Source organism: Coturnix japonica, chromosome 4 (assembly GCF_001577835.2).
Source record: "Coturnix japonica isolate 7356 chromosome 4, Coturnix japonica 2.1, whole genome shotgun sequence".
Taxonomy (NCBI): Eukaryota; Metazoa; Chordata; class Aves; order Galliformes; family Phasianidae; genus Coturnix; species Coturnix japonica.
This window is the reverse complement of record NC_029519.1, coordinates 75,170,600-75,189,122: the sequence shown is the minus strand read 5'-3', so window position 1 is coordinate 75,189,122 and position 18,523 is coordinate 75,170,600. Positions and strand designations below refer to the sequence as shown.

Here is an 18,523-nt window from a genome sequence, read left to right as displayed (position 1 = left end):
ACAGAAGAAGCACATGGTCAGGAACGCAGCGCCTCTAACAAGTCAGCAGGGGCCAGCGCTGCCTGTGGAACCCAACGCTCAGGTGGAACCCGAATCATTCATATTCTCTAATTAAAACAAGCCTGCGACAGCAGCTCCTGAGGTAAGCAGCACCGTGTCCACCTGAGAATTACAATCCCTTCTGTCCTCACCTACACAAATACACAGTGTGACATCAGCACCAAATGCTGTCCCAGAACCGTTCCAACCTGTTCGTGGATGCTGATCTTAAAAGACGAACCAAGAAAGCCCAAACCCTCTGGGCTCTGAGCTGTAGCACCACAGGCAGCAGCTCCACCGGTGCAGGTGTCGGCCCGCAGTGACTGCGGAGCAGCCAGCTGCCTCCAAAGAGCTGCACTGTGACCAGCAGCTCCATCTCCGTGGGCCCTGACAAGGGCACGGACACGCTGCTCATCAGAAGGTAAGAACTGGTGACGGGGAGCTCCGAGAGCTCGCTCTTAAATGAAAACCAAATGCAGGAAACACTGGGTGATCACTGCAATGAAAACGCTGTAAAATTTCATGAGAAATGATGTGAAATCAATTTATTCACGCAAATGGATTAAGGCAAATAACTGTTATGCAAAGAATATGCAAAAGATGCCCTTGTTTTTCGCTCTGTTTTGTCTGGGTTTTGTTGAAAACTTGATCTTAGCTCTAAGCTGTGTTTAGCAGCTTTTTTGGCTTCCCTGCTTCCCCCTCCTTCCCGCAGCTGCAGGCCCCTCTGGGCAGCCCCCGCACAGTTACCTTGTTCAGAGTCGGTGGATATTGTTGATCCCATGCTGTCAGTGCGGATGCGCTCCATGCCCTGCACGGAGAGCTGCTCCAATCTGCGTTTGAGGTAGCGGTGTTCCCGCTGTAATTGTTCTTTAATATTCAGAGCTTTCCGGTCCTGTTCTTCCAATTTCTTAAAGAGAGAGAATATCAGTAAGCCAACAGCCTGTACTTGTGTTAAGGCGTCAGTAGCTTAAGATCTTCTCTAATCAGTTCTTAGAGCACAAATTGATGACCAGACAGAATTACTTCTGTTACCACCCTGTAGAGCTCTGTCCAATTTCAGCTGGCCGGTCCAGAAGCGAATTGGTTTCACAGTGAAAGAAAAAATGCCTCAGGGACCCTTCTTGCCACCAGCAAAAGCTTCTCAGCTAAGAGTGAATGATTGCTGCCTTGGTTTGGGGAACACTTAAATGATTTTGTCAGGCAAAACTGTCACTACGTTTGATAACTGGAGCACGGCTCTGGTCTCAAGTAGAATTTTAAGGCTCTTTAGGTGAAACAAGAGTTATCACCATAAAGGAACCCTCACAGGCTCCTTCAGTGCTCCCTGCTCCCAGGCTATGGAAACGTTCACCATTTAAGAGTGCTGCATTATCAATACTCCAGTATTACTTTATATACAAAGTAGGAGGAATTTACCAACCATTCCCTTCATTCTTGCATTTCTCTTTCCTAGCACTTCTCTGATAACTCTATGATAACCCCCTTCAAAATCAGCACTATTAATCCAATACTTCTCAGCAAACAACCTGTGAATGGGTCCTTTCATGAATCAGCCCCAGATCTTTCCTGTTACTTCAATAAAATAAGGCGTTCATTTTGGAAAGAAAAAGAATACCTCACAGTGTGTAAAAGGCAATGCACTGCTGATACAAAGGGAACAGCAGGGATATTCTCTTTTCAGATTTCAGCTGAGTGCTTTTCCAATCACTGATAGCTATGTTCAAAAACGGACTACAGAACTAGAGAAGAAAGTAGATGGATACGACTGGATCAAAAGCAGGAGCTACAAACAAAACACACGCACACAAAAGGCAATTCTTCTTATCTAAGTGATGAAGTAAATTACAGGTGCTGGCAGAAACAGCACTCATAAGCTACAGCAAATTTCTCTTTGAGCAGTGTTTACATGAGCACTGAGATTTAGGAGACGTACTGGGAGTGAAAACAGCTGCTGCTGGCTCTTCCCTACCATCTGAATGAACCTATGTGTGGTTTTCTAGAGGAGGGTGGGGTGGGGTGGGACAGCACACAACAAACCAAGTGACTGCAAGGATTCTGCTGTTCTAATGCAGCCCCAAAAATATAACAGATATTACTCAACTCGGCAGCTTCCCACCTGAATGGAACCTAACTTCTGTGGCCTCACTGTAACCCGCTCCCAGGCCACACGGCACTCAGATATGCACCATGCGTCGGAACACGATGTTACAATAAGCAATTGGGTAAGTACAACCATGTGCACAGCGCACCACATGCGCCCAATTGATCACATTTCCTTTTCCTGTATTTTCCTGGCCGAGGTCCCAAACTCTAACAACTATTTTGGGAACAAACTCCGGTGATTCATATCCAGGAGACCCAAAACTGTCTGATCTCTCAGGGCAAGTTTCAGTGCATGGGTGTGCGTGTGAAAAGTTCAGAGCTAATGGCTGCGTTGGAAGGGCCAGGGCAGTGCCTGCTCTGGCAGTGCAGAGGGGAGGTGGCTGCCTGAAAGCCTGCAGACATGATGGAGGGGAGCATTCAGGCATTAAAACAGTGGAGGTGGGTTCAGTTCGAATCTCGAAAGGAGAACAAAACTTCAGTTTCACTTTTGAGAAGAGGAGCACTGGGGACCCTGCACGACGGATGGGGGAGAATCCGTTCCCAGCTTTGTTATCAGCAGCTGAACTGTTAACTGCTGGCTGATCTCTCACACTTGCCACTTGTAAAAACAGCCTTTCAATTCGTATGCATAAACCCATGACAGGGGGGCAGCCTGAGACAAAACCCACACGCGGTGCCTTTCATGCGCGTTAGCCTGAATTATAAACAAGCAGCCAAAATCTCCAATGGTCAAAACTGGGGTTGCTCAGCTGGGGTAAACGTGCTTACAAGAGCTCAAGAAGGAGCTCAGTAACCTAGTTGACAAGAATGGCTTTGCTTAAATTCATCCTTAATGCTCGGTACAAATTGCAGCCATTTCTGCAGTTGCTCTGGATGTCACTGCTGTGCAGCAGCAGGCTGCTCTCCTAAATACCCCCAGCTCACTGGCAGCATTCAGCCTCTCACGACACCTTTTATCTTCCTCTCTTTTCCCCTAACACTGAGAAAATCCCAGACGAATAACTACAGTCCTGGACGTGGCATCAGAAACCTGTTCTTTAACCTCCTGCATTTAAATACTTAATACATTTAAATACTTATCATCATCTATCTGCATTTCCATTCCCCTGAAAACGACGAGAGTGAAACCACGCTGTCTTAGGAAAGAGTAGGGCTGAGGAGGGATCCCCTTTGTGTTGCTGTGCACACGTCTAACCTGTACTGTTGCTAAAGCCCAGCTAAGGTTTCGTTTTGGTTTTCAGCTGGTGGCTCAGGTGTTGCTCACACAAAGCGTGCAAAGGGAGCGGCACTACCAGGAGATGAGGTTTTCCTTTTGGTTTCTTTTCAGTGATGGGCACATGCTCCAGGATCTGGTTGTTGGGGTTGTCATGGTTTTGTGGTGCTGCTGTCAATATTCTACATCACAACATCATGTGCAACACCACAAAACCATGACAGGGGTACAGGATGAGGGTGAGACTCGTTAGGAGCTACAATCCCTTCGACTCCGTTAGTTATTTCATTAGCAGTTATTGGTATTTTTTACATTGAAATCAGTGCAGGACAATGCTACTTTGCTCAGTCCTTAAGAAATAAGTACATTCATCAACTAACACCCATGCTATATGTATGTTTTAATACAATGAGAACCATTAATAATCACAAAACCACCATTTCATATATCCGAGGCTGCAAAGCACATAAAAAAAACCCAACCTCATACCCTGAGTTAAAACCCTGCTTCTAATACAGACCAATAGAGCCAGAAGATCAGACATATGGATACAGATCTTTGTGTGAAAATTCAAACTCCTCTCTATGGATACACATTCTGGAAGATCAGGTTTTAAAACGATAAAAATACGGATGAATGTTTTTACCTTGATATGCATCTTAGCTCTTTTCAACAGGCTTAGAGTGGTGTGTCTGGTGCTGTCCGGCCCAAGAGGCACAAGCTGTTTTAGCTGTTCCAAATATAGCCGGAGTTTTGCCCGTCTGCAATTATTAAAAATGAAGAGTGTTGTAGTAAAGTTGCACTTCAATAGCACATCCTATATGCAAACACCATCTGTTTGCAGGATCTCTCTGCAAAACTCGATTCAACAGTGGCTTCCTCTCCCCTTCCTTTGGCAAAGTTTCAGACCAAAAGGTCACTTGAAATGTAGTAATGCTACTTGGCACATTCATACGCTATTTTCATACCTATATTTCAAAGCAGTTTGCTTAGTCTGGTTATTCCTAACCTAAGGAAGGGGGAGCACACCCAGAGAAAGGAACTCAACCAAGGCTGCACGTTGAATCTGTGCTGGAATAAAGAAGAAAAGCGGGGGCTTTGCCCCAGCCTGTGTGGTTATCCAGCCCGTGGGAGGGAGCAGAGGCTGCACACCAGCTCCCCCTGCCCAATGTGATGGCTGTGCTGCAAGGCATGGCTGCTTCCAGCTGTACCCCTCAGCCCTCACCATAGACCTTTTTTGCTCCTGTCCACGCACGGACCCACAGCCCTCTATGAAGGAGCCAAAACAGCACTTGGAGCAACACCAACAAGCTCCTGCAGTATCAGGTTCATCGCTCTCACTCAAGTGATACCGTTACCACTCCCAGCAACCTCTCTCCTGTATTAATGGCATCAAATCCATTGGTAAAGAATGAGGATAAGCAAAGTGGCATTTCTACAGCCAGCTGGTTTCCAAACCTTTGGCATTTCTTTAGGGAGGCACTGGCAATACAACACCCCATGCAACTCTACTTCAACTGCCCAAAGCAAGGCAGCAGCAAACCAAAGAACGTTGCATCTTTCAGTTTTACATGATGGAAATAGATGCATTTACGTGAGCAACATCTGTACCATTTTCTTTCCACCAGCCCAGACCGAACAAAGCAATGATCTGGAGCCTGCCTACAGCCCCCACACTGCACTAATAATAAGCGAAGCGGATCACAAGTGTGACATGAATAATTATCTGTTTCCAATCTGCTATATGCTGCATGAAGGAAACAAACCGTGCAGGAAATGTAATGCTCCTGGTCAGGATGCTCAGAACAAGAATTCAGCATCAGTATCTGAAACGCAACTGAAGAGGATTCAGTGTACACCCCACCTAACAACAGAACGCTTTTATTCCACAGGTGGGGGCAGCCCCAGCAGAGCACAGAGCACCCTGGGACTGCTGAGCTGAGCCACGATGCTCTGAGCTCTGCAGCGCATCCAAAGGATGAGGTGCCACCATTGAGGGCTGCTGGGAGCTATACAGAAAACACAGGTAACGCTTTATTTCTGTTTCTACAGCCTTTAATAACTACCTGGTTTTTGTGTGTGTGTTAACTAAAATCTTGCTTTGGGCACTGAATTCAATTCATCTTTTTGTTTTCTAACTGGCCTCTAAACATGCACACAGCCACCGTGTCACTCAGCTTGTGTACAACTTGGATGTGAATCTATTTAGACAGCTGCCAGAGAAGTGGGGACTGAGGACAGAGGAGGACATGGCAAGGAAGAGGACAAGAAGAGTATCGAAATGGTGAACAGTTAAACACACAGAACAGAATGACTGCTTGCTGTAATTAGAAGTATTATAACGAATACACAGCACTGTTCATCTAAGGTCTACTTAGTATTCATCTTGAAATACATTAATGGAAGCCAGGCTCCATACACAACTTATCTGCCTCTGTTGCTATTTGAAGGCAGTCTGCTTACTGCAGGGTAACTCCACCCCATCACAGTTACTACAGTAAATACCCCTCACTTTTCAGTTTACATGTCTTGGGGGGAAAAAAAAACGCTCTAAGAATGTAAGAAAACACTGCCGGCCTGTTGCAGTAACAGATCACAGCCGAAGCAGGGGACTCCAGCTTCACAGCAGGTGAACTGTCACACGCAGCATCAGCCAGCACTGACTTCTCCCTGACTGCAGGGAACCGCCAGCTCTTCCTCCTCAGCCCATGGGAGCCACCCAGGAGGCGGCCGCAGAGGTAATCACAGCCTGAGCTCTTTGTGTTCCGCACATCAGGCCACGTACTCCACCTAGAAAATAAGCAGAGAGCTGCCTGGTCCCAGAGGAGCTCAGCAAGTCTCAGTGCCCGCGATGCGGCTCAGCGCAGTAATTACGCTGCTCCGGCTCCTAAACATGACACCTTCGCCCACACCACGCATGATGTCAGGCGGGTACGGCGCTGCTTGGAAAAGCACACGCTTCTCCCTCCTCATGTGGACACACAGAAATATTCCCCTCACTGCTGCTCCTGGATGAAAATATATTTTACACCAAGAAATGGAATGCTATGTTGCAGAGGGGGGGAAAAAAAGAACAAAAAGCCTATTGTTCACAATGGATAATCTCAATTCCAAGAAAACTGCAACAATTCCAAGAAATTCCTACAATTTCTTGACAGGTGGTTGCAATGGGAACAAAATACTCCTCGGTAAGTCCAAATAATGAAATAAGAGGCAATGGCTGTCAGGTACAGGATGGACATTAGGAAACAAATTGATTCCAAAGGCAGTGCACGTGCAGAACAGGTTGCCCAGCAAGGCTGCACAAGTGCTGCTGCAGGTTGTCAACATTCACCTTGACAAAAGCACAGAGTTTCAGAGGTCCTTCCCATCTTATCCATCTTATCCAACACGGTGCTGTATGATCGTGGAGTGACCCGATCCACCTACAGGCTTTCCATGGGAGCTCTGTGTAGCTTTTTTAGACACCGTGCAGCAGATAGAAATAGCCTGCAGACAGTTGAAAAGTAGGCAGCAAACAGCACAGAGCTGCCGCTCAGGCAGCAGCTGCACAGCTCTCTGGTGGCGGTGAAGGTACATCTCCTAAACCACACAAGTACAAATCAAGAGACCTAAACTGGGGTCTGCTGTTTAACCCATTGATCTGCACCAAGTCAACAGGAAAGGCGAAGCTTTCCTTTGGCAATGCATGCCCAAAGCAAGCTGCTCTGCCCTCCCTGTGGGATGCCTCAGCTCAGCCTAAGTGAAATTACATGGCACGGACACTCGTGACAGCTTACAGGGTGGCAGTGGAAAATGCTGCCATGTCCAAGCACGCGTGTATCTCACCGCCTTGGTGGGGAAACCCACACAGACGGAGCTGCTGACAGCCCTGCACACACCACAGATATAAGCACGGGGCAGGCATGCCTTCCAGGCTGCACTCGAAGACAGCAGCAGCAGTTCCCACTATTGACATTGTGCTGCTCAATGCCTGTGGAAAGCATCAAAATGGCAACACTCATCCATTGATCCCTCAGCAGTCACAGACAAGAGCACAGAGCTGAACATATACAGGTCGAATGCCACCTTGTGCATCAAGACTTCAGCTCACAACCTCTCCAAGTCAGAAGAATGACTCTCTCACACGTACACATTCTTGTGCTGGCTCAATTCTGGCAGTAAAAGGGGAGGAACGACTGGACCAGCAAAGCCTGATGTCCCATGGCAAGTCCCAGAACAGCCCTGACTGCTCCACACCTACTGACCCCTACCAGCAGATCGCCCAGTCAGGACACCCTGCTGTCCCGGCCAAACTGGGAGGTGTGTGCAGCAAGGATCTGAAAGCATGTATGGGCACGAAACACTGCTTGCATCACAAGAAGGCCCGAGCTGTGCCTTCTGCAAGATGTTTTCGGTGCTAAAAATGCTTGCATGGCTGAACACGCGTCTGTATTTCAGAAGTCCCAAATTTAGTCTACTAAACTCGCTGTGTCTACAGGAGGTTGACACACTCCTAAACCAATTGCTAAATATATTTACTTGGAGATGTTTTGCAAATAAAAGGACACTACAGATCAAACACTCAAGTGACGCTCCAAATGCAGCCATTAGAAGCTGCACTACTGAAAACAACAGATATATATGAAATAGGTGCAAAAGTTAGAAAAACAACAACAAAACTCATCATTTCTGCACTTCATCTATTTCAATCCAAGAAACTGAGAGCTTCAGAGCCTGCCAGGAAGTAAGTCCTGTCCCACCTCAGAAGGAAAACCCAGGAGTTTTTAATACAAACAGCTTCGAAATGCAGAAAACTGTCAGGGGTAACCTGAGTAGAAATAAATCCAGGAGGTGTAATATTCCTACAAACTGGACTGAAGCATTTCAGATTCCTCCTATCGTGTTCCGCATGTTTTTCCACATTTAAACCTATCCCGGTCCTGTGCTGTGCAATGAAGTTAATATACACAAGTTTAAATATAGAGCGGTTACTAAATTTTTCATTGTTGCAGAATGACTAAGTAATGTGGATTAATAACGTACCCAGGATAAAGGCAGACAAGGATCCCTGCAACAAAAAGTCACTTCTGGAGTCAGATATTCTCCAGGTGAATCGGAGGGGTTTGGGTTGAGCCCATAACATCAGCTCAGAGACCTGCAGTGAACCACAGGGTTTGCTTCCTTAAGAAAAGTGATTCTCTCTGCCCACCAGACAAGAAATTCGGCATGAAACACAGAAGTGAGCTGCTAACTGCTGTCACAAAGTACTGTGCTTTTACAGGAAGAATCTACACAGTTTTCATTGTGAAAAGCCACCACCTGTATGGGGAGCGGTAAAGCTTTAGAATCAGCACGAGGATGCTTTGTGTCCCGTTCCAATCACGATGAACACAGACAGCATTACTGTTCAAACCCCTATCAATAGCTGTTTCTAGAGATGCCAACCTCACAGCCCACCCAGTCCCACCCCCTGCCATGGGCTGGGTGCCCCCACCAGCTCAGGCTGCCCAGGGCCAACCTGGCCTTGAGCACCTCCAGGGACGGGGCACCACAGCTCTATGGGCAGCTGTGCCAGGGCCTCATGCCCTGCGAGTAAAGAACTTCTTACTAACATCTAACCAAAATCACCCCCTTTTAGTTTTAAGAGTCCGTGTATTTATTTCAGCCAGAAACACTTTCAACACTTATTTTTCACTCTACAAAGGATACCTTGAACATATACCCGGTTTTTCAATAGAGGCTCATATTTGAGCTGCACAATCTACTTCATCTACACAAGAAATTTACTGTAGTGAAAAGGAAAGCAAAGCTCTTAGTATTAAAGCACTGTACCATGGCGAGGCACCCAGCGTGCCGCACTGGGACATTCTGATTGCCTTGAGATGTGTGAAATATGCGCTCACAGCTGAGCGCCTCCCAGTCAAAAACAGAGAGTTCAGCAGTGCCCGTACAGCAAACTCCTCTGGTTGTTATTATACAAGGGAAAAACAAATCAAGCAAATGAATCAGCGTTCTGTAGATGTAATTCTCTTTGAGCTAAGGACGAAATGCTGAAATTTGTGCTGCAGGTGAAGATTCATAGGTTTGTTCTAAGTCGTATTGTTCTGCCTTTGTCTAATGCCCCCCACAGGTCTCTGCATCTTAATTCAGCATGGAAGCACGGGAAGGTACTGAGGTATCAGATGGAAAAACCTGTGATCAGAGGGACTTCAATACAACAGCCCAACAATCTCCCTACACTGGAGAGGTGTGGATCTGAAGGGTGAACTGTTCGATGGATTAGGAACTGGCTGGACGCAGCCAAAGGGCTGTGATCAATGGCTCTGTGTCAGGGTGGAGGCTGCTCACAAGTGGTGTCACTCAGGGGTCGGTCTTGGGATTGTTGCTCTTCAACATCTTCATCAGTTAATCTTCATACTTTTGTGCCTCTGTTTCACTAAATTGAAACTGACCAGACAGCTCCAGCAGTGAGGTCAATGGTCTTTGGGTGCTTCTGTGGTGTCTGAATAGAATCATAGAACCAGCTGAATTGGAAGGGACCTTTAAAGGTCATCTACTCCAATGAGCAGGGACATCACTTCCATACAAAGGCCACGTCTGCATGTATTTCTTGTCATCATTACCTTTAAAAGAGCTCACGCTGCTCTGAACATGGCCATCAACAAGTCTGCATGTGAGCAGTGCTCAGAAATGAGTGTTGATGGTCCTAACACACCACAGAAGACAGAAGAAAACATCTGCTGCCTGTCACAAGTCTTACTGCTTCCCGACTCAATGCTTCCTGCACATTTTCACTCTGAAAAATATTTACGTTCTCCATGTCCCTGTACAGCAGCGCACACTGCAGCATTCACTGTGCATTGTTTACTTTCACTTAGTGCCACTTCAGCCCACTCACTGAGCCAAGACCCCACACCTTTAACTTTGCTTTTTTTCCTTCCAAAAGTTGCAGCTCATTCACGTACCAGGCCTATTCCTACATCATTTAGCAAGCGTAAGTTGAAGGAAATACCTGCAATACCACAGATGTACACATTTTTGGCCAGGCACATGTGTTGGCAGCAGCTCGAGGCCAGCTGGGGACAGGTCAACCTGCCTGCTGTGGGAGCAGGAGGCTCTGGCTGCTGCTGATACCTGGCAGGCCCTGCTGTCCATCTTGCCCTCTTCCCCTCTTTCTCCTTTGCCTGTCCCTCCAGCCTCTCCCTGTCCTAAATTATCATTATCATTAGCATCAGGCTACATCGACATTCCTTCATCTCTCGGGGTTACCACAAGCAAACTTCCAAAGCTCTTTGCACTCTGGTTGCCGCTGGATGGTGGGTTGGGGAGGCCAGAGCATCTCTGATGGCAGCAGGCAGACTGCTGAGGGCCCCAGAGACACGTTTTATTCTGGCCAGCAGAAGACATAAAATCCTTATGGCGCAGTTAGTGCCTGCTACCATCTAACTCCTCCATCACCTCCCACTCAAGTCCTCCCGCCACTGTGAGCTGTCAGGGATGTGTATGTGATGTGACAATGCTGTCTGCCCTCCAATGCCATGCTCTGTAGTCCAGTCCCATAGAGGACAACATCCAAGTGGACTGCCTGGTTTCCAACTAAGACTGTTCCTCCTATGGACAGGGTGAGCAGCATGCAGTCACGCACAGCAGTCAGCAACATGAGCAAGGCCCAGGGGCAGGCAGGACACAGGGCTCTGCCTGGTGCCAGCCATGGCCACAGGGGAAGCACAGCCCCAGGCTCAGCCTTAGGACCTGAAGACAGGTACCTGACTGCCCTCACCTCTTCCTGTGTACCTGTGTACCCGCACTGCTGCTCCCAGCAGCTGGGCCCCTCCTCTGTTTTACACTGCTCTTATTGAATGGCAGCCACAGGTTTTAACAGCCCTTCGCTGCCTCGTCTCAGAGATAAGTAACTGCAGCACGCAGAAATCTGAGCTGCGCTTCTCAGAAGAAGTCGATCAGAATTCACTAGCTCTAGAGGGACTCCCAGAAGCACCACAAGCTCACGATGGCAGCTGGATACCATTCATCTGTCCTGGATAGCGACCATCTCAGAGTCACACATACAGGATTCCCCATCCTCCGACCAGAGGCAGTAAAATCTCTGACCTTCCAAGAGTGTGAGGCAACAGGGATCTATCATTGTGGGAACTGCTGAAAGGTTTCGCCCTTGCAGAGATTTGTTTTTTCCTCTGCAAACAAAACAGGAGTGATTTCAACCTAGATTTAGCATTTTAACCTTCAGGTTTTGCTCATCTACAGAAAGCAGCTTTCTGCATTTGAAACCTTCAAACTCAATGTCAAACAAGCGTGAGTAATCCTCACACCTACAGAAGAAGAATTTCTGTTTCAAATGTCTCCTATTTTTAGCTCTGTTATCTACTGATTATCTTTTAACATTTACCTCCCAAACGCTTTTGAGCAGCACTGGGAGGTGCCACACAGCACAACGGGCAGCGTCACGCTGCACCTACCTAACATAGGGAGACCAGCAATGTTTGTGGTGGAAATACATCTGTACATACCTGAAAGTAGAGCCTACAAAAAAAAAAATCAACTGTGTTTCCACTACATTCATTAACAGCTTTGTTCCTCCAACCTCACACTTGTTTCACACCTTAAAGTGCACACACACTGCAACTGAGTGGTCCTCCTAGATGAGACCTCTCCAATCTATCTGTATTTCTGGCGCTCATGTTTCTTACAGGGAAACTTCAGATTTGGAGTTTGTTATCTCAGAACAGTGACAGACCAAATCAGGTAAGGCAAGTGGCACTGCAACATCAGCCCATCCCACTATTGAGCAGCTTTACTTCCCACTTGAAGTGACACGAGCTGCACACACACACACACACACACACACACACACAACCTCAGAAACAAGGGCAATGCTCTTTGTTCTTTGGCAGCAGTGGAACACAATATTCCCTCCTGCTCAGCAAATCCAAACCTCCTGCCTCACGTTTGCAGCTCTGCTTCCATTTTGCTGCCTTTCCCCATGCTCCTGTAAGGAATTCATCGAGGAACTGCAGAGCATGGGGTGAAGAGAACTGCATTTACCAAACTGAGGAAAAGCTCTGTTATGACCGGGGGGTTGTTCTTCAATTATCAGCCTGTTTCCCCACATCAAAATGCTAAGCAAGAACATCATGTCTCAGGACAGCTGCCAACAGGAAGGATCTTCAAAAAAATTAAAGAAATAAAAAGGGAAGGGTGGGGGGTACAGCGTTCAGAGAGGCACAGAGATGAGCTGCAGCACAGCACTTAGGGAAGGGAGCACAGAACAAGGCCCAGTAACCTCCGGCCTCACTTCATACCTCCCTGCAGACCTGGTTATTTTATTTTACAGAGTAACAGATGCCTGTGGCTGTCACTGGACTGTCTGCTGTACCTCTACATCCAAATGGAAAGGAAACATCAGGTACCCAATTTAACCCCAAAGGCCACCTCCAGCCCAACAAATGCCACAGGAGCTCCACCAGGCATCACAGGCATGAAACACCCACCACAAGAACCCACTGCTCACACCACACCTCTGAAGCACACATCTGTCCATGTAGGCACCTACCAACCACCTTCTCAGTCTCAGAGGCAGGAAGCTCTGACTGGGAATTTAAGCACTAGAAATGCAGGTTCAGTGCTACTTCTTACTTCCATCTTTGCTTGCGCTGACACTTCCTGGCCTGTATCATAGAAACATTAAGGTTGGAAAAGTCCTCCAAGATCATCCAGTCCAACCATCACACCATCCCTACCATGCAAACAAACCCACGTTCCTCAAGCTAATTGGCTTTTATGGGAAGGATGAGGTGGGCTTTGCTGTCTTTATTAGTGTAGACACTTGAGATGCCTTCATTGAGGCAGCTGGGTGCTTCTTGTCCCTGCCAGTGCCTGCAATAGCCAGCTCAAGCCTGGCTCTGGCCCCAAGTGAAAACACCAAAGGAGAAGAACAAAAGAAATAACCCTGAGCTAATTAACAACACGCGTCCCCAAACGTCCTGCTGAACGTCCCAAACTCTGCCACTGAAACCTTGTAATTAGAGGTGGGTAGAAAAGATTGTAGGTGCACATATAAACAAATGCAGGGGAAGAATTAAATACACCAGCTGTAATTAAAAATGGTCTATTCCAAGACTACAGTGAATTCAAAGTTCAGCAGCACTTCTGTAATATTTCTTCCCCCAAACAATGACCCAACCTGGTGCCACGGGACAGGGCAGCGTTACAGATATCTGACAGCCCTGCCTGAAAGCTTAGACGCAGCTTGTCACAGCACACACAGTGCCTTGTTTGTGATACCATTTCCGTTCTATTTCCTTGTCCATTGAATGGCACAAAGCTGACTGACTGCATCAGACAGGGTGCAGTTGTGTATAATATGAAAGCGATCCATTTTGAGATGGCAAGGTAGGGAAAGGCTCTTCACAACTCTCCCCCTTTCCTGCTTTTTCCTTCCTCGCAAGATACAGCCCTAATTTCTTACAATGTTCTGAAATTATCTGGTAATAGAAAGAAAAACAACAACTTGAAGCTTGGACCCATCTGCCATTTGAGTATGTAAATCCATGCAATGGGAACCAAAACACCTGACAGCTTATTTCAAATACCTGTTAGCAGCTAAACCCAATAGGTGCTTCCAGCCAAACATACACAACCAGCTCCCAAATTTCCCTAAGAGAAATTATTTGCTCCACCCACACTGTTCATTTCAGCAGTCAACACAACAGCACTCACCTATCGGGATGAAGGCAGCTTTCTTAGGGGAATTAGAGGGTTTGCTACCTTTATGTTTGTAAATACCAGCTGCTTGGTATGTACAACACACAGTGTCAGTACAACTGATACCTGCAAACACTGCCAGTCCTCCCGACTTTAAAAAGCGACTGCTGAGTTCTGACAGCAACTACACGCCAGGCCCTCATTCAGTATCCTGCATCTTCATTCAGTATCCTGTATGTTCATCCAGTTATCTGAACAGAAACACCCACAAAACAAAGGCAGGTCACTCTGTTAGGTGTTAATCCCAAGGTGCCCATTGGGAGGACAGGACTCCACAGCATTTCTCCAGGCTTTTAGAGACTTTTCACTACACTTAGAGGGAATCTTTCTTCTGAACCTTCTGCTTTCTTGCTGTAAGGCAAAGCTTAGCTCAGGTTTTCTTAATGTAGGGCAGGCAGCCTGTGACTGGAGTTATTAAAGTTACAAACATTGCGACAGATGACCTCGTGTACACACATCCAAGCCCACACCTCTTCTGTATCAGCTCCGTCGATCTCCACACGCTACATAATTAGTTATGCTAATTTATATAGAAAAAAAAGTTGTGTAACATAAGCGAGGCTCAACGAGTAGAACTAGCCAGTGAGCCAGCCTGCTGTGATCCAGCAGGACGCACACAGCCCCGCAGATGCAGCTTCCATCTCAGAACACACCACGAAAGCCCAGAACAACCCCCTCCTTCCAAAAATAGGCAGAGAGAGACAAACAAGGGAAAATCTCATCCGTCCTTGTGAGATGCACTTTTTAGGACAAGAAAAGGCAGTTTTAACCAGATGACACGAGTGGGGCTTTTGGTGTTTGTTTGTTTGTTAAAAAAGGTTCAAATTAAACTGCTGTGAAGGAAGAGAATTCTGCTGTTTTTACAGTTCTGATCCAGTGGCTGAGCAGAGCTCCCAGCCCCACAGCTGCACGTTCCATGGCACGCTGTGCTACCACGTGTGCTGAGGAGAGAAACAGACCGGGAATTAATTCATCTGTGAAGGAATTCTGTGCAGCCGATCTAAGCCACGGGCTGCTATAGCCAAGTGTTTGCCAACAGACACCAAAAGGAGAAGGTGGCACCACCTGCAACAGGAAAGTGTGTGCTGCTCCATTTGGAAAGCACTGCTTTCAATGTGGGAACAGGCCACACTGCACTCAGGACTCCAACAGCATAATATCCCATGGAAAGGGGACTAAAGCAGAGCCAGAGGTGCCAGCACAGCACACAGAGGAGAGGATGAACAAGAACCCCACAGAAGAGCATCACCTCCTGCAGACTAAGCTGGTACCTCAGTGTCAGCCCCAAGGACACTGGGTCACCACACACTTTGTGCTCAGAACATGCCTGGGAAACATTAATCCACTCTCCTGTGGTGCAAGTCCTGAAATCAGTGCCCGTCAGGCCTTAAACAGCAGAGCCGTGCTCCTGACCTGAAGCTGGACCCATGAGCTCCAGCATCACTGCTCCCAGTGCTCACCTGAGGGCTTCCACAGAGATGTCAGGCTGGGATTCAAAGATTTCCATTGTGTTCTGCAGGTCTAGCTCCAGAAACAGCTCCTTAAAGCCCACTAGCTGACTAAATACATTACAAATAAATAATCAAGATCCACCTTACTTCCTAAGCTTTAAAGGCACACTGCTCTTTTGCACAGGTTGCCCTGAGAAGTTATGGGTGCCCCAACCCTGGAGGTGCTCAAGGCCAGGCTGAATGGAGCCCTGTGCAGCCTGATCTAGTGGGTGGCAACCAGCCCACAGCAGGAGTTTGATTGGAAGCAGATAATACTTAAGGTCTGTTCCAACCCAATCCATTCTGTGACTCTACAACTGTATTTTCCACATCTAATTCAGCAAACCTCTTCCTTCTCCAATTAACAGAGCAGCCACCAGCGAGCAGCTCTCCTCCTGTTTGTAGAGGGAAAGCTCCAAGCTGTTGTATTCCACTTTCAACCATACAACACTCTTTGCAGATTAATTCCTAAGCTTCACCTGATTAATGCACCCCTGCTCCCCAGAACAGCAGTCCAGGTGGGATCAGACTTGTTGGGAGTGCGTGGCCAGTGTCACGTTGCTGTGGGCACTGAGAGAACAACACTTCAGCACACTGGAATTTACAATGGCAATTGCAGCACGTCGTGCACGGCAAACCACAGGTCTGACATCTGGTTTGTACCTGAGGATGAGGAAAAGTGAGGGAAGAATAACACTGCAAAGCTCTGATTTCATTGACTCCATGGATTCATCAGACTGAAAAACATGGGACAATTCAACAAAACCATGGGATTAAGCTCTCAGTTCTGGGGGTTCAGAACTTGAAGCTCAACAAGCTCCCGAAAATACTTCTTAAGGCATTTGAAGCCATGAACCCCAACGTAGGCTTTGCTCCTCAGCTGGAAGCCTGAGGTTAAAGTACAGGCAGGAAGGGGTTGGAGCTGGCTGAGGCCACACCGTTGAAGATCGTCCAAGAGGCAGAACTAGCCAGAAGGGAGCAGGTATTTGAGCCATGTTGGGCCTGCCCACTGAGGCAAGTCAGACTCTTAGACATCACCTTGTTTAAGCAGTGCAAAGGTATGTTTACTGCTGTTCATCTGAAAACCCCCTAACACCAACAGGAGGGTGTAGGAAGTCCTTCAATTGATGAGAAATGGGTAACAGTGTGGAGGTTCTGTTCTGCTCTGCTTGTAAGACAATGTGGTTCCCAAGACTCACTATCTGGATGGTTTACATGCCATCTGCACATGTCGTAGCAATGACAGCAGATTTTATAGACCCATTAGAACAGCGGTATCTGCACCAGGTCAGCAAGACCCATCCAGTTCAGCCATGTGTAGGTAACAGCAGCCAGATCTGGATGCTAAGGAGAAACATTACACTGACAAAGGATTGAAGTGTTCTGTTCTGTACTGCAAATTAATACTGCCACTTGCAGAAGCGATTCCGCCCTGTCCTGAAGCTGCCATCAGGGTGTGCCTGAGACAATCAGCTGGGTCAGGAACATGAACTAAGAGGCACAGCAAGCCTCCAAATCCGGCTGCACAGGGCAGCAGCCAGGCAGGGCTGCACTCACTGCGATGCCCAGCAGGAGGACACACATGGGTGATCCTTCCATGGAAGCATCTTACGTCCTCAGCTTCCAGCAGACCCTTGGGGGATTTCCTGAGCTGCACTGTAACCTTTAAATGTGATGGATCAATGCAGTTGGATCTTTACAAGGCACAACGCTACTGTGATGGTAATTTGGGTTTGAAAAGGCAGCTCATAGTAAAAATAAACATCAAGTATTGTTTTGCTATGCTGTTATTTCAATGACCTTTGAGTTGTAAGTTTATCAGCAACTGGTGAATGCACGCTTTCTATTAACCCTGCCATTTACTAACACAGAGAAGCAGGGACGGAATTCAAAGACCACTGTGCACTCTCCAAACAACGAGTAACACTTCACGTGCAAAATTACTGTAACAATGAGTGTGACAGTGCTACTTAATCAAAACCCTTATTTATATATGCTTATCTGTTTCATACACATAATGATGTCTGCCTGGCAGGACTTTAGGCTTAAGGACTACCCAAAGCATGACACACAACGAAGGCACACGTTACCTTCAGCACACACGGGAACACTTTCAGCCTCCCCTGACCAGCGCTGTAAAACACTATAGATTTGGCTCATTTAGAAAAGTCCAGGTTTTTCTTCTACTAAAATGTTCTGCAAGTCGCTGTATCTCAGGGATTTCCCACCCTGATCCTGCACTTTTACAAATCTCAGACTGTCTCCCACAAAAAACCCAAGGGACCTGGCAGGGGCAGGAGGTCACTGTCTGCCTCAATCAAGCCAAAGCTCAGCTTACAAGATGGGAACAGCAACACATCTCCTGTCCGTTTTAGGAACACTGAAACAGAAGCTTTTTCTTCATTTCCTCACTAATTCTTAGAAGCTGTGCTTTAAAATTGTTCCATTTTCAAAGGCTTTGCCATCCAAAGGGTGAGAGCTCATGAGTACCACTGTACTTCCTATTTCTGCTGCTCAGTGAGAGCCTACGGATACAAAGCTCTAGAAACACTAACAAACAATATATACATGTGTATTATTGTATATTATTCGCTGTATCATTAGGAACTAGTTACTTTTGAGTGCCATTCTGACTGACGTGCCTTCAGCTATTACAGTCTCATTTAGAACATCATTTAGGAGGAAGTTTTTCACCCAGAGGGTGGTGTCACACTGTAGCAGGTTGCCCAAGGAGGCTGTGGATGCCCCATCCTTGCAGGCATTCAAGGCCAGGCTGGATGTGGCTCTGGGCAGCCTGGGCTGCTGGTTGGTGACCCTTACAGAGTTAGACCAGGATGGACCATGTCAGAGTTCTCAGCAGAGCATCCTACTGAGGCTCATACCAGACAGAAAGGAATCCGAAGAGTGAAGCACTGAC

The 18,523-nt window shown here is 47.1% G+C and overlaps 1 protein-coding gene and 1 long non-coding RNA gene across 4 annotated transcripts in view; one reads left to right on the top strand and one right to left on the bottom strand.

Moving 5' to 3' along the window:
- The window catches only part of MXD4 (MAX dimerization protein 4), a 31,820-nt gene that overhangs the window by 2,809 nt on the left and 10,488 nt on the right, over positions 1-18,523 (bottom strand). For all 3 annotated transcript variants that reach the window (XM_015862719.2, XM_015862721.2, XM_015862720.2), the window contains exons 4-5: positions 4,002-4,116; positions 787-946 (exon numbers count right to left, since the gene is read on the bottom strand). In XM_015862719.2, coding sequence (XP_015718205.1) covers positions 787-946; positions 4,002-4,116 — 275 coding nt within the window. The remainder of the gene's footprint in view (positions 1-786; positions 947-4,001; positions 4,117-18,523) is intronic.
- On the top strand, positions 4,123-5,778 carry LOC107313967. Its single transcript, XR_001555267.2, has 2 exons — positions 4,123-5,381; positions 5,517-5,778. It is a non-coding gene; the product is annotated as an uncharacterized LOC107313967 (long non-coding RNA).